General features: G+C 39.5%; 2 protein-coding genes across 2 annotated transcripts; both read right to left on the bottom strand.

Moving 5' to 3' along the window:
- Window positions 1-1,211: 1,211 nt before the first annotated feature.
- On the bottom strand, window positions 1,212-3,757 carry LOC145488878 (uncharacterized). The gene is made up of 2 exons (XM_081467706.1): window positions 3,379-3,757; window positions 1,212-1,801 (listed from the first exon to the last, which is right to left on the bottom strand). Exons 1-2 carry the CDS (start codon window positions 3,686-3,688, stop codon window positions 1,488-1,490), a joined length of 624 nt encoding a protein of 207 aa, XP_081323832.1. The 5' UTR covers window positions 3,689-3,757; the 3' UTR covers window positions 1,212-1,487.
- A 1,741-nt stretch (window positions 3,758-5,498) lies between these two features.
- LOC145488859 (neuropilin-2-like) lies at window positions 5,499-16,374 on the bottom strand. The gene is made up of 11 exons (XM_081467682.1): window positions 16,363-16,374; window positions 15,970-16,037; window positions 15,299-15,550; window positions 14,831-14,972; window positions 12,803-13,131; window positions 10,140-10,284; window positions 8,920-9,060; window positions 8,498-8,691; window positions 7,817-7,958; window positions 7,056-7,393; window positions 5,499-5,988 (listed from the first exon to the last, which is right to left on the bottom strand). Exons 2-11 carry the CDS (start codon window positions 16,021-16,023, stop codon window positions 5,836-5,838), a joined length of 1,890 nt encoding a protein of 629 aa, XP_081323808.1. The 5' UTR covers window positions 16,024-16,037; window positions 16,363-16,374; the 3' UTR covers window positions 5,499-5,835.

Here is a 16,374-nt window from a genome sequence, read left to right as displayed (position 1 = left end):
ATGATAAAGAATGTTCAAACTAAGATGACACTGACATACTGCCGCCTTTCCATAAGGCTCTGGGCTGGTTTGTTCAAACAAAGAATTGGCCAGAATTTTGTTTCTTTTCATTGGAATTTTGTGATTATCCGCTTGTCCCCGTCAGTTTTTAATCACGTTATATTAGCGGTGAAAAAACATCACATTTATCCCAAAGAATTTAAAACTCCTGGACTTTTGAACAACGAGGTCCGTGACCTTCTTGACATGGCCAGTCTGGGAAAAACCAAAATAACTTCATGGTGACGAAGAACACGAGCAGTTGCTTGTTCCTAACTGATTGAATAAAAAGTTTGAAAAACCAACACAAAGCTGACAAAAATATCAGGTCAAAATGGCACAATTCCACTAAAACATGCCAAGAGGCAACTCATGCTACAAAGTAGTAAATTCAGCAATATACAAGTTGAACATAAACCTGAAGGCAATTCACCTGAAAACCTCTCTGGATCAAAGCCAGTCATAAGTAAAAAGTCTAAAAAGCGAAGATATCGGTGACGTCACCTATTATTATCGTTGGACAGTTAACAGTCGGTCGACCACCTTCCATGAGAGAGGCAAGGAGAGCCTTGAGGCTCTAATGGCGTTTACTCTCCATGCACAAATTCTACTTACTCTACTGCTGACAGTGTGTCTGACTAACTAATGAGTATACAAGCACGAAGCCTTCCACCTAAATACCTTCATGTCAGCGAGCCAAAGAGACCTCCCTGGCTTTGCTTAGACAAGAAACCGCACACACCAACGAGACGAATAGCAATATTTGATGAAGGGCCACTGAAAACGATGGGATAGATCATCCGTAAACTAAATCGAACCATAACGTATACTTTCGTGGAGGTCTCAACCAAGGTCAGCAAGACTGCCGAAAACGGCTATATGTCGTGAGTACAATTGTTAAGAACTAGAAAACTTGACAAAACCAACAACAAAACTAAGTTCAAGGAAAGATATCTGTGGGAGGACCACACGAGACATATCGTAAACTACCGCTGCTTATATGGCATGGGCTGATAACTTCGTAAGGGTTTTGGATGGCCTTATAAACGGAAGGGCTTATATTCGGGAGGGCTTCTAAGCTGAATGAAAAAAAAAAAAAAAAAAACTGTTTTGCAAATGCATTTTTACACTCATTTCACTCTAAACTTGAAATGGGGCTTCTATCCGGGGGGGGGGGGGGGCTGTTTTAATGGTAGTAGAATTTTGCTCACAGCTGCATGGGTCTGTAACCGGAGGGGCTTATACGGGGGAAGGCTTATAAGCGGCAGTTTACAGTACTTAAAAAGAAAAAATTAAAACAGTTAAGCAACGAACAAATTTAGCTTCTCAGTATTATTAAATTGCTAACCAAGAGACCTTTAGCTGATGTAGCAAAGACTTCTTTTAGTTTCATTTCCTGGAATTAGTAATAACAAAAACAGCGTTTTTAGGCATGAGGTTTACTTTTTCTACAGTAACGTAATGATCACCTTGCCATGACCAGCTGTATTGTAACAGCAATCACTTTGCTGATCTTTTCCAACATTATAGGAGCCTCCCCCTCCTCCACAGGAATCATTTTTATTATTCCCACTGCCTCCCCCAGAGTACCCTCCACCACCACCTCCACCCCTACCACCACCTCCACCCCCTCCAAAACCACCGTTTGCATGGCCATCCCAGGATTGTCCACCTGTCCCTCCCTGAAGAAATCCTTTACCCCCTTCTCCGTCCTGTTCCGCGGTACCATTTCTTCCACTGGAGTAAAAACCGCCGCCGCCACCTGAAAAACAAAAGTCACTTGACTGATTGCTCGAAATGTATTTAACGATTCTAGATTTAGCAGTGTCAGGCAATGGGAGTTTTCTGAATGCATATATCCTCACTTGCTTACCTTTCATATAAACAAGATTTTTACCTGACCCTATTTACTGCGTTTTTCAATAACACGAAAATACTGCGGTTCAAACTTCGCCTCCTGACAGTTGTTTCTCTTGTTTCCGTCAGTTTGGCGGCTTCCGAAGTCTTAGAAGTACATTTTGAACGCTAACGTTCTCTCTTTTGACATGCAGAGCTAGCTAGGTTTCTTGTTTTTTAAGATAATTATTTTTGTCTTCCAGTTTTCTCAGCCAACATTGCAGAATTATATTATAAATGTGAAGTATATATGAAATAATTCATGTTTGAACTGCGGTTGTAGATGAAAGTGAAGAATGATCATCGCAGTAAATTTTCCAATTTAAGCAACTGGAAAGAAGAAGCCTGAAAAAAATCAGGGCTTCAACGGGATTCGAACCCGTGACCTTCGCGATACCGGTGCGATGCGCTACCTACTGAGAGCTTCATAGCTCAGTTGGTAGAGCATCGCACCGGTATCGCGGAGGTCACGCGTTCGAATGCCGTTGAAGCCCTGATTTTTTTCTTGATTTTGTTCTTTTCTTTTTTTTTTTTTTTTTGCTTCTTGTTTCCAATTGCTTAAATTGGAAAATTTACTGCGATGATGATTCTTCACTTTCATCTACAACCGCAGTTCAAACATGTATTATTTCATATATACTTCACATCATTTCACTCCTCACGGGAAGATATGAAGTCACCTAATTGACCTCGCTCCTAATGTGTGGCTTCATAGCTCAGTTGGTAGAGCATCGCACCGGTATCGCGGAGGTCACGCGTTCGAATGCCGTTGAAGCCCTGTTTTTTTTTTTTCTTTTTTTTTTTTCAGGCTTCTTTTTTCCAATTGCTTAAATTGGAAAATTTACTGCGATGATGATTCTCCACTTTCATCTACAACCGCAGTTCAAACATGAATTATTTCATATATACTTCACATCATTTCACTCCTCACGGGAAGATATGAAGTCACCTAATTGACCTTGCTCCTAATGTGTGGCTTCATAGCTCAATTGGTAGAGCATCGCACCGGTATCGCGGAGGTCACGCGTTCGAATCCCTTTGAAGCCCTGATTTTTTTCAGGCTTCTTCTTTCCAATTGCTTTAATTGGAGAATTTACTGCGATGATCATTCTTCACTTTCAGAATTATAAAAGTTACTGATTTTGTAGAATCTGTTTTGGATAACTTGCAATTTAGTTAACTGCATAGTCTTGCAAACATTACAACACTGGGGATAAAATGGAGGTTTTAACTTTGGTGAAGTAAAACTATTCAAAGCAATAAGGCCATCCCCGAGTTTGCCTCTCTGTCAAAACACGTTTTCGTGCGTAACCATTCATATGAAAATGAGTTTGTCCTCAGGTTCGTTCTCAATTTGCAAATCAAAACCATTTTCATAAAAAAAAGGTTTTGCACGAAGACTCGTTTTGAAACAGAGGTAATAGGTAACTCGGTCACTCTCACCTGACGGCTTATTATCTCCAGTCTCTGCACCGTTTCCATTGTTGCCTCCTGGCCATGATTTGTACCCATGATTCCCTGACAGGTTCGTGCTGGCATCACATCCCTCGTGTCTCAATGTTACAGCTCTGAGGCCTCCACCTCCTCCAGCCACTATCAAAGACGTATTGCTTCCTCTTACTACAAATGTTCCTCCACCACCTCCACCAGCTCCACCAACTCCAGAACTCCGGTCGTTGTGTCTTATTCCTCCCTCTTGACCAATCAGAATTTGAATTATTTCTCCTTGCGAGAGGTTGAAGGTTCCAACCATTCTTGCACCTCTTCCTCTGTATTGTGAACTGTTCTGGTAGTTATCATGCCCCCCTGCTGCTCCTACTGCTTTTATTCTGTATTGACCAGTGTACGGCACAGTCCACTGTTGAATACCGCCGGACAGTGTAACTTGACCGTCATGATCCTGACCTGTGTAGTTACTACCGAGTGACTTTGGACCATCTTTTCCACTCGCTCCGAGACTTGTAAAGGTAGCATCGAAGCCTGAATAAGCGGGAAAGAATAACCGTAAGTCCAAAATTCAACAATCGAACAACGTTTGTGCCTAAACCTACCCAAGAAGGCAACGGGTGGTGCTAAATTTTATCCTGCAAAACGAAAAGACAGATGAACCTTGCAAAAAGTTAAACAATAATTTAGAGCGTATTTCGCGCCTGGTGCAGATTTCATACATTTTTAGCTGTCTTTTTTTAAAATACCTTGGATACATCCATAGAGCTCCACTCTCATTGATATGTAGCCATGCTTAGCCAATGGTCGAAAACGAATATACCGAGCTGTGATTGGTGGGTTAAGTGCATGATATACAACTGTGTCCGTGTCTGTGTTTCCTTCAAATTCCTGAGTAAGTAAGACAATGAAATGTTAGACATTAACTTATTTGCTCAATAATTCAGTGATACCTTGTTAATCCGGTCATCAACGGACCACAAAAATCTGGTTGAATTAACGGGGGGCTTTATTAAAGGGGTTCTGAGCTTTTCTTCGGGCCACAATAAATGGCTGTAATAACGAGGTGGCCGTATCATCAGGATCGTGCGTGGGCGTAAGGCGGGGTCTCACTGTATCAGGAACGACAAATTACTCCTTAATTTTGGCGCAAAATTTCAACGTTAATCAAAAACTCACGATTGTAAGCGTAATTTGTCACCCATGATATTAAAAGGTAGTCAAAAGGTATACTCTGATTTCTCTTGCGCTATGTCAAAATTCTAATACTTTCCCACGTCTAAAGCCTCGGAAATTATTTGCACATAAAATAAAATAGCTCTTTCATTTCACTTCTGTTTATTATTATAAATAAATGAACATAAAACCTAGCAAGTGTTAACCGAAGAATTGAAACATTTCACTTAATTTAAGCTATTTTTACTTTATCTGTGGCTTGTCTCAGTTCCTTGTAGTAGTGGATTGCCTCTCCATTGTCACCGTACTGCAGTTTGTACTTAGTTACCCATTCTGACAACTTCAAGGAATTCCTTCCTTGTGTTGCTACACCTGTCATGATCACTTTAGCGTACCGAGCTCCCAATTCAACCTGTAGCCATGGATTTTGATCACTTGAATCAGCGACCCAAGCACCTGCTGCCTTGTTTGGAATTTCTTGAAAGTTTAGCCTTGCGTTCGAGGCAGCATGTACAGCATTGCGTTCCGATGAGGCGGTAATCTGTGCGTCAGTGATTGCTCGGCTTTCCATACCGAGAGCATCTTGACATTCTGAGGGTTTTAAGAAAAACTACAAAGTTTAGTACGAGAGCCTTTAAGACTAACTAACAGAATTAAACCTTTTTTTCTTTTGTCTCCCAGAGTTTGCTATCAGTTACAGTGATACGGTCACCAGCGGGCCGTGGAAATTTGGCCGTATCAACGGGGTTGCCGTATTAGTGGGGGGTAGGATCAAATTTCATGACTGGTCTACTTTGAGTGACTGTTAACAGATATATCACAGTTGCTCTTCTAAACAACGGTTCTTTAATAAGCAACCGGAATGCAGATACAACTTTTAAAAATTGAAACTTGAATAACTAAATGCACTATTAATAATATTGAAGATGGACATAACTGGTTTGAGTGGCCGAAAAAACGGGATTTGTAAGGGATCACACAGGCTGGGATTTCAGAATGTGGCCGTTTGCCGTATTAACGGGGTGGCCGCATTAACAGGCTTTTCGTATTAGACAATGTATGGGTGTTTCGCCGGGACAAGACCAAAGTGGCCGTATAATAACGAGATGGCCGTTTAACGAGGTGACTGTAAGGCGGGGTCCACTTTTAAACGGCACTTTTTTCTTGGTCTTACATGTCAATTGGCTCGTTTCGTCAAGTTTTAACGTTTTCCAATTTTTTTTTCTGAAGTAAATAGTTCAGGTTAATTTACATGAAAAGTAGAAGTGACTGAATTTGCTAATTCTCACCTTCAATACAGCCGTAGAACTCTGTCCTCATGGAAATGCGATTATGCCATGATTCTGGATGAATACGAATGTAGCGAGTAATGATGGGATATTTTAGATCATTACTCACAGGTGTATATCGATCATTATTCCCTGGGAATACCTTAAAGAATAAAGAATTCAAAATGATCAATTTTACCGTGAAATTCGAAAAATCGCATCACTCCACTCCCTCCTCCCCCTCCCCTTTTCGTTTTTCGGAAAATGAAGTGAAAACCGAAAGGTAAAAGTCATCTTTTTTAAGTTCCAACTCAACACGATTTTTATATTTTTTGGAATTTTTTTTTCTCGAGGTCAGAAAAACAAACGTTTAAAAAGTGACCTCACAAAAAAGACTCTAAACGAAGTAATTTCTATAACTGTCAAATTTCCCATCACTCTTTTGTTGCGGCTTAATCTTTCAATTGACCAAATTTGAATGAAATCAAACAGTGTCCTCATCCAGCGAAAATCAATCTGTCGATCGACAAAAAAAAAAACACTTTTACTTCCGGTTGGTCAGCTGTGTCCATTTTTTCGGTAAATATTTACTCTTTTAAGACTGATTTTTCTCTTTTTTGTTTGAAAGTTCATGGAAGGAGAAAAACGAAAATTGGAAGATTTTCACTTTGAAGGTATATGGTAACCTTAAGACGTTCCATCTCAAACGTGACAGGTTTTTGTATTTTTGTGACCTCTGAAGAAGAACCCCTCACAACCTCACTTCTACACACCTCATAATATCACCCAGTAGCAATTACTCTTCTTATATACAAACAACCATGCAGAGGAAGGCTACAGAGTACAATTTCAGAGCTGATCCACTTAAATGTCATTAAAAACCAACAAACAAAATTCAAGCTCCTTTGAAAAGAATTGTGTATTTTTTGTCACATTCGCCATAGCGTTTTTAGCATTGAAGCTGGAACTCCCACAAATGGACGTCCACGATTTACTTCAGCTCCGAGAAAGAAGGGACCTCGAAAAAAGTAAGGATAAAGAAAGCGTGAATGTCTTTTCGGAGGACATAGTGAGCTAGATAAGAAACAGACCCAGATCTCCCAACGTCACACACTCACTGCCTGCTAGGCCGCCATGCCTCTAAGTGACAAGTAACTTGATAAATTAAGCACAGCACTTAGTGCCAGAACAGATTTAAAGCAATCTTTTGTTAGTCATTCCTTTACTTACTTTCTTGACTCCCTCCTCTGTGTAATCTTGAAAAAGCACTGAATCGTATCCATAAGATAGGCTGAAACGTTCTACCCACTGATCTTCATCCTGTCTTCCTTGTATAGCGACTCGTGTTACTTTTCTCCAGCCGCCAAAATTTACTTGGAAAAATTGATCCTTGTCATTCCATTGTGCTACCCAGCCACCAGTAACTTGCCATGATCTGTGCAGGAAATGTAGCCTTCCATAAGAAGCACTTCGATACTCAGAGGAAGCTGTTATAGCAGAGTCTGGAATTTGATTATTCTGCATTCCAAGAGCTTCTAAACACACTGGAGGCTTTGGCGTCGGGAAACCTATTTTGATTAAATAGCAAACCGGTAATCAAAACGGAGATAACATAGGATAAGATAAGATAAGGTAAGATAAGAACCTTTACTGATTTAAGTGTCAAATGCATAAAAGTATCTGGAATAGGCAAAGTAACTGGCCATTTAATTTTCTCTTGCTGCATGGAGATGACATGTAACTTGGCTAATTCTTATTTCACCTAGTTCTGACAGCTGATATACCTTGTAGGAAAATCAGCAAGAGATACTGATGATGGATGTTTGTGGTAAAGAGTAACCAGCAGCGTATATTCTATCGAGCAAGTAAGATTTAGTTATATATCGTTATGCTGACAACCTTGAAATATTAATTTATCTACAGCGTCGTTTACGAACGACAGGTAAATTATATATAAAGATACCAGAGCCAAACGAGCATAATATACATACCATCACTGCATCCGTACAACTCCACCCTTAATGACGGCCTTTCTTGGTATGTTTTAACGTTGATTTTGATAAAACGAGCGATGATCGGAGGATCAAGGATGTGGCCCACTGTATGAACTTTGTCTGTGTTTCCTTGTAGAACCTTTAAACATTAAGAACGAGAGCATCTTAGCACGCAGCTTTTGTTCCTCCCTTTTCGTATCCTTTCGTTCAGCTTTCTTTTGGATTAAGAAAAAATTAATAAAGGAATTCCTAGAGAGGTGTTTCTAAGGAGAAGTCACTATTTCTGTTATCATTCTATTATCTTTTTCGAGAAAAAAAGTCGTTCAAACACTTGCATTGACGATAGTTGTTTCTGGAATATTAGCCAAAATAATACTTAGCCGATTATTCACCGAAATTGCGAAGCGGCGAGTTAAATATGCACCACTTGCACCACACAAGCTGAATAACTAGCGCGCGGAACAAAATAATCTCCATTTATGACAATAAATTGACAAACAGCAAACGGGAAGGCATTTTCTGTTTCTCTCTGGCTGCTCGGGAGTAAGTAGTACCTTACCAATCATTCCTGAGTTAACCAATCAGAACGCATTATTCAGTTGTGTGGTATATACGAATAAAAGGTAAACCCCATCCAGACCATATATTAATATGTAGATGAGAGAATTATGCCAATACCTGACCATTGTTGTGGGATGTGAATGTTACCCCGTCCTGGCTGTAATCCAGGGTATAGGTTTTTGTCCACCAGTTTTTATCAAATGATCCTTGAGTGGCAATCCTTGTCACCTTGGTAACATTTTCCAAGTCAATTTGTAGAAATTGATAGTTCTTCCACTCGTAGTACGACACCCATCCTCCTTTGAATTTTCCTATTGAACAAATAAATTAGTAATAAAATAGCGCATTTGCGGATTGACAAAGAGTAACAAAAAAAAAATGGTTCCCGTTTAGTTTGTGGTAATTTCTTTCTTTGTTCTGAAATACGTATTGCTGCATGCATTGCGCGGGTCGTTCTCTCGATTAAGTCGCTTGAGACTATAGCAAATTTTTGTCCTTGCTAAAATTCTAGTAATTTAATAATACTCATTGTATATTACCTTCCTTTTTTTCGTTCAGTCTTCCTCTCTCTGGTCCCCGGTATTTGTTATAACGTGAGGATGCTACAATACTCGAGTCTGGTATCTTTCCGTTTTCCATTCCCAGCGGGGAAGCACATACTCTTTCGGGGATTTCCAATCCTATTTACAACGAAGCGAAAGTACTAAAATAAGCCAACATGATATGCAATTTAAATAATGTCATTATCGTAACTAGCTGTAATTACATTAGAAGTGGACAACAACTTATGAATAACTGATGAATCGTAGTTGCCTGACGCATATATTCTCAGTAGAAACATTTGGAAAATTTGTTGAGCGTCGCTCTAAACGTTCTGTTGCCACTTTTGTTGCCAATATTATGTGATTTGCGATTTTGGGCGGTCGGGAATCCTCATACAATATTAAACCAATTGATTGCTGTCATCATTTTTTTTAAATCGTGAATGAGACTCAATAGGCCCTTTGCAGCTGGGGTCACGTGACAACATTTTTGCTCACGTGATTGCTTATGAGTTTCCCACATCAGACTAAAGGCCTAAATTATGGCACTCAAGCAACTAAAGGCTTGAAATGTGAGGCTTTTAGAGATCTCCAGTATACAGTAGGGAAGTAAGACAGTAGAGAAGTAAAACATCGATCCTTGGATACGGCCGAACCCCTGAAATTTGAATTAACCAATCAGGATTCTGCAGGCGGGAAAAACTCTGCTGTCCTGACGTCAAATGGATGTTAATTGAAGTCGGACATGATTTCTCATTGGAGAGGTCATTAGATATTCTCAAAAAAGGATATTTTGACTTCAACGAAGTCAAAGATAAAGAGTGAAAAATATGAAACATTTTGTTTCTCCAACCATTTAATTTGGCTCCAAAAATGGGTCGCCCGCGTTCGGTAACTCGCTCTTCCATCGCTGTCGCCAGGTAGGATAATAGTTGTGTCGTTTTGGACATTTTGAACAAAATAAGCTGTTTCTCGTCAAATTAAATCCTGAATTCTTGAGTTGAGTATTAGAAAAAGCCCTGTTTCTGTACAAGGAATAGTAAAAATACTGTACAAAATAATTTGATAAACATTGGTTTTGCATTCCATTCGCTCCTCTTAGTAATTAGAATTTGAGTAACTGATTAAGTCAAAGTAGAGAAGTAGAGAAGGTATTATGTAGGATCAATCCTAATAACTTAGCAGATGGTGAAAAATAATGGCATAATCCAGCGTACCTGATTTGCAGCCATAGAAGTCCGCTCGTAAGCTAATACCATTGTTCCAAGCCACTGGATAAATTCTTATATAACGAGTGACATTGATTGGATTTTTCAGCACATGACTCACAACAAGAAAATGATCAGTGTTTCCTGCGAATTCCTGCGTTAAAAGGAACACAAACGGAGGCAAAGGAGTATCTTAATGTCAGCGGGTTGGGGTATATCATGTAAACTTTAAAAGGAGAAAGCATTACATGGAGAACTTTTTTACCTAAATTCCAGTTACAATCATTTTTGCCTTTTTTGGTATTTTAATGCTAAACCAGATCGCACCTTACCACGATACATATTATATATCCCTGTGCCCGGTTGTTCAAAAGACGAACAAATTGACCTTGAATTATAATTGAATTTTTTAACCCAAAGTTTGTTAGCCAGCGGGTAAAATAGAATTTTTACAATAACTGTCTAATTTCTCGCGCACTGATTGGCTCATTTTTACCAGCAATAAGAGTACAGAAAGATAAATTTTTAATTTATGCAAGCTTTCAATAGTTCAACTTTCAGCTGTCGAATTGTCAGCTTTGTAACCAATGAGATTTTATTGACTTTTTTAAGTATAGCCAATCAAAAAGCGAGAAAAGCTATTGACAATGTTCGCTTCATTTTGAATAAAATTCACTTATCTTTCTTTACGGCAAGTTTAAGGCGTCTTTTCCCTCATTCATTCCCGGCATTTGACCATTTTGGGGAGTTGTTATTGTAAAAAATAAATACACGTCATTTTTTTATGCGTCTGTCCTCTTATTGATGATAAATTTCGTCATGACATTGTCAAAGTCTACTGCGGAACCACTCGCCTGCGCCTTGTGGTTCCACAGCCACTTTGACAATGTCATGACGCAATTTATCATCAATAAGAGGACAGACGCATAAAAAACTGACGTCAATTTGTTAAACCGAAAGCAGCTTTTGTTGGCCGGGTAGTAAATCTCGGGTTTAGGAAGTTTATCTCCTAGTTAGCATCCCTTACTCTTTGTTAGCTTAAGGACGGTGCCTACTAAATACAAAGGTTTTTGCGCCAGGTTAGGACCTTGCGGAAAAAGTAGATCTTTGCAAGGGCTATCGGAATCCACAAAGAAAACAAGAGGGTAGCCACCATTTTTTTCGAGATAATTAGCCTTGAATCTCAACAAAAATGCTGACATCAGCATTTTTCTGAAAATAGAAGGAGAGGTTATTTCTTCACAGCTTTCTTTAGAATTCGCCTTAACATACAGAAAAGCAAACACATTTGTAAAGATTTGTAAATGGTAACATAAAAACCATATTTGGTATGTTTTTAATAACAAAATTGTTGTAACAGCACTTTTAGCGTCTCTGACAGCCTTCCTCTGTTTCAGCTAAAATACGGTCTAAATATCCTTTGCTCACAACCAGAAACTAATCACTTGCTGAATAGGCTTGCCACTTCCATTTCATAACATAAAATATAGGGGTAGCCACGCGTTTTAAAAAGTTATTGGTCCTTTTTTAAACTTTTTATGGTGCTTGTTACATTTTTTCCTGTCACCTCCCCAGTAAGTAAAACATTAGCGTATCTCGCACTTGTTTTGCGCGCGCACTAAGCCATCTGCAGCTACATGTTTACAGTTGTATTTCGTTATAATTTCCGACAGATAACAGCTAGTTTTTCAGCTGGAAGACGTTAACAGTTAGTGGTTAGCGATATGCTACTGCTCTGGTGTTCCTGGTTTAAGTACAGGTTCATTAAACTTGATTTGGTCACAGTAGGAGAATTTTGCTTTCAATTTAGTGGTGTACTTGGTAGCGTAGTTGATTGCGTCATGTCAACCCAGCGCGCGCGTGGCGCTTAAACCATGCCTTGCGTGATGCGCAGAACGTGTGCGCACTAACAAAAGTAGACGCCGTCCTTAAACGCCAAAATCATAGCTTCCCTTGAAGTTATTTCGCCACGTAAGAAGACGAGAAAGCACAACATAAGCACATCGAAAACTATCATATTGTCCAAGACAGTGAATTGAGGAGCAGCTGGATATTCTCCAAGCAAGTTAACTGAATTTCTAATTAAAAAGAAAACGAAACCCGACGCGTCTGTCTGTCTGTCTGTCTGTCTTTCTGTCTGTCTGTTTGTCTGTCTGTCTGTCTTTCAAATCGTTTAAATCTGTTTTCCCGTAGTTCTTTGTCTATGACATCATCGATGAGGACGGAATTTTGTAGAGGGCGAAGTTTTCACAGTATTTCTTACCTTCGCTATGCACTGAAAAACAACTTCGTAATTTTGATTCAACTTTTTTTCATTTAACGTATCCACGGTTAGCGAGGTGGGTTAAAGCTAACCGGCTGTTTAACCCGAGATTGCCCGTTATCTAGCTACAGACACAACGAACTAACATGCGGTCAAAATTTAAATCCCAAGTTAATTTAAGACTTTTAAGTCTTTAAGTCTTAAAGGTTAAAACCTTCCTTCGATCAACCGGACCCTGGAGGAAGGGTTCAACAACCACTGTATGAGAAACGTTTCATGCCTCGGAACACAGCACATTGGCCGTGGCCAGCGCAAGCACTAAGATTCTTTAATCCGGTGTACAGCACAGAGACGATTGGGCAAATGTGCATCTGAAATGGACTGCTCTTAAACTATAATAAAGCAATACCTTTGTATTATGGCCGTCTTCCTTGTAGTCACTGAAAAACTCTCCATCGTAACTGTAAGCAAGTTTGAACTTCGTAACCCACCACTTCCAAGACCGGTACGTACATCCCTGAATGGCCACACCAGTCACCTTGGTCCAATTTACAAATTCTACTTGAAACCATTGCTCTGTACCCTTTACGTCAGCTATCCAGCTTTCCTGTTGATAAAGCCGACCCCGACTTGCTTTATAGTACTGTTCGCTTGAAGCCGTTATGGCCGAATCGGGGATGTCGTTATTTTCTAATCCAAGACTAGCCATGCATACAGGAGGTTTAGAGGTCGGAAAACCTGTGATAGAAAAATTGTGGTTTGGAAATTAGGTTTCCTTGTTTGTAAATTCGAGCTGGCCATTTTGCCATTCAACTACGAAAACACGCACAAATGTGTCTTGAAGAACCGAAAAAAGGGGCACCCTGTTACAGAAGCGAACTTTGCCAAAGCTTTGCCGAGTCACAAACTTAACCATGTTTTCGTAAGAACTGAGGTGGTGAGCGGTAAAATTAGGAAAATCATCATGAGTCAATTGATATAAATTTGAAATCAGTTCTTAGTTTAGCGAAGAGCATAAGGAGGTGGGGGGTGGAGGGGGTAAGATATAAATAAAATTGCTCAGATCAAATTTGGGCTAAATCTATTATCCCAATCTGTTGTTAGCTAAAATTCCAGTCTCAGAAGAGAAATTTTTATTTGTTCGTTTTTATTCAATTGCGCTGTTTTGCGCCCCAATGTATACATCGAATGCTGTTGCTATATAATATTGCAATAAGCGCTCCTCGTCCCCCCCCCCCCCCACAATTAATTAGCTTTTGACCTTAACATAATATTAAACATCATGATTATTAGAGCCCCTAAAATTACAGTTCCCGAGATAAAGTATCTATTGTTTATCATTATAGATGTACATTTTTACCACAATTGCTGCTAATCTCGCAATCTGATTGGCTACCTTGTCGTTTTCGATAAAAGTCCATACCACGCTGCTCGCGTCAATGTATCGGCTCTGAAAAAACGTTTTCTTTGACGTTGATATTGAGGTAAAAAACAAATCGAAATGTGGTTTAGCGTGGTCTGTACTCTTATCGACAACGAGTACGTGTCATCACTCTTTTCCTAAACATTTTTTCTTATTGTTTCTTCATGTTGAGCGAGTTTGCAAAAGTTTTTGGAATGAAAGTCTGACGTGTGCAACTAGCTCATCTGCATAGCGTTCACTTTCAAATCCGAGTTTTCAATTGTCAACAAAGCTTGACAAAGATTTCTTTCGTTATCTTTGATATTGTGGTAAAAAACAAATCGAAATGTGGTTTAGCGTGGTCTGTACTCTTATCGACAACGAGTACACGTCATCACGGTGGTCAAGCTTTGTTGTGGACTGACTCGGTAGACTTTTTAAAAGTCCTTTTCAATAATATTTCAATTGTCAGTTTTGCCGTTGGAAAGGTCGACCTCTCGCGACCTGCATCGCTCCCGCTCGCGCTCGCCCTCCTGACTTCGTCGCGCGAAGATTACCCTCTCGCTTCGCTCGAGGGGGCTAAGTAAGTCAAACATTAACAAAAGGTCGACTTGTGATAAGTCTACTCACTCGGCTGCACCTCGTAGGTCTACAACATTTTGATCACTGTGATGTCGCGTATTCGTTGTCGATAAGAGTACAGACCAGGCTGCACCACATTCGATTTATTAAATTCACAAGGAAGGAAACTTCCCGCCTCTAATAAGCGCCCTCCCTTGCCAAAAGTAAATTAGCGTCTTGAGCGCTGAATCGAATTATTACGATAAAGGTCAGTAGCGTCATGTTTGTCTCTGCTAATGCACGGATCGCGAGAACTTCAAAACGTCAACCTAAACGACAAAAATCGCGTCACACGACATCGTGTCGTGAATATATTCTCTATCCTTGTAACGTTTTGGCGTTGCGATTTGCAAGGTAGGATAAGTTTTTTTAGGGAGCAAATAGAAAATCAGCCCAGGCCTTTAGCCATCTTACCTGAATAGCAGCCATACAATTCCAACCGCATCGATATACGTCCATTCCAGGTGGATGGGTGAATGCGAACGTAACGAGCTACGATTGGTTCATCCAATGTATTGACGACAAGATTTGCACTGTCCTTGTTGGCTTCATATTCCTAAAATTAGACACACTCATTTGTTGACGTGTAACTGAAGGATACATGTAGTTATCAAACAAACGTAAATCAAAAGAGAACGCTAAAACTCAGTTCTATATCATTAGGGGACCCGCGGTATTACAATCCCCGACTCCACCAAATAGTCAACCGCTGGGACAAGAATGGAGAAGAATAGCGAATGGTCAAAGTAAAGGGTTTGTTGTTCTTATACCGATACATTTATCTATACTAAAGTATTGAGCTTCTTCTTCATGACGTTCTACTCATATCTAGCTCAGGATGATGGAGAACCTGTCTACAATAGACTGAAATTTTCAACTTACCCTATGAACGTCGCTTGAGTTTTGAAGTTGATTCTCAAAGTATTCACCATTAAAACTGTAAGAGACAGTGTACTTAGACACCCACTCTTCATTGCAATGATGCTGATTATAGCAACCCTGCGTTCCAATTTTGGATACTTTGGCGACCTTCCCAAAATCCACTTGGATCCACTGTTCTTTGTTACTCTCCTTGGCTATATAGGTGGTGTGATGGTTGACCCTTCCTTTGCTTGGTCCAGTAGCATCTCTCAACTGTCAAAAATAATAAAGTGCATTTCATTTCACAAGTCGATGTATTGTTCCTGAGTCAGTATTTTTCCCTGTAGCGATAAGTACACAATTTGATGAAGTCCTTAAAATTTTTTTATCTTTAATTCATACTCATAACTAAAAAAAAATCTTTAACACTTAGTAAACCTGTGGACTATATTTTCTGCAATGGGAGTGTTTAATTGTAGCAGAATATTGTTTTGTCAGTAATAATAATAAAAAAAAAACATTAAGCAAACTAATACGGGACCTAGTTCATTAAAGCTGTATCAGTATAACGTGGTACGGCATGTTTTTTTTTATGACATAAATCACTTTTTGGCTTGGCATCACGTGACATGGTGCGATTTAGAACAGCATGGTATGGATTTTTGTTATATTGCCATTTAATGCGAAGATACCTCAGTAAAAGCCCTCAATGCGGAGTCTGAAATGTTCCCATTTTCCATTCCCATTGGTGAAGCACAATCTAGTATATTAGACAAGAAACTTGCATTTGTAAAAGTTGCGTTTTTGTGTCAGAATGAATGAATGAATGAATGAATGAATGAATGAATGAATGAACCCTATTGCGGACGGCCACCGCATAAGCATAAGAATAAGAATATCAAAACCCTTCCTCCTTCTTATGCTTATGTCGCTCTTGTTTCTAGTGGGGACATGGTTGGCATAAGCATAAGCATAAGCGTAAGACTATCAGCCAATCAGCGAGCACTTTATGCTTATGTCAACCATGTCCTCACTGAACATAAGCTAAGCATAAGAAGAACGCTTAGCTTTTATTATAAACGTACCTCCAGCTACAA

The sequence above is a fragment of the Orbicella franksi genome, chromosome 6, assembly GCF_964199315.1.
Source record: "Orbicella franksi chromosome 6, jaOrbFran1.1, whole genome shotgun sequence".
In the NCBI taxonomy this organism is placed as follows: Eukaryota; Metazoa; Cnidaria; class Anthozoa; order Scleractinia; family Merulinidae; genus Orbicella; species Orbicella franksi.
The sequence above is the reverse complement of the archived record's forward strand: the minus strand, read 5'-3'. Positions and strand labels throughout refer to the sequence as shown.

Coding starts and splice junctions, on each gene's coding strand:
- LOC145488859 (XM_081467682.1), bottom strand. CDS start 16,023: ATGGGAATGGAAAATGGGAACATTTCAGACTCCGCATTGAGGGCTTTT. Junction 14,973..15,298: donor ACTCAAGCGACGTTCATAGG/GTAAGTTGAAAA, acceptor GTCTAATTTTAG/GAATATGAAGCCAACAAGGA. Junction 5,989..7,055: donor CAGAGGAGGGAGTCAAGAAA/GTAAGTAAAGGA, acceptor TTATTCTTTAAG/GTATTCCCAGGGAATAATGA.
- LOC145488878 (XM_081467706.1), bottom strand. CDS start 3,688: ATGGTTGGAACCTTCAACCTCTCGCAAGGAGAAATAATTCAAATTCTG. Junction 1,802..3,378: donor TGGAGATAATAAGCCGTCAG/GTGAGAGTGACC, acceptor TTTGTTTTTCAG/GTGGCGGCGGCGGTTTTTAC.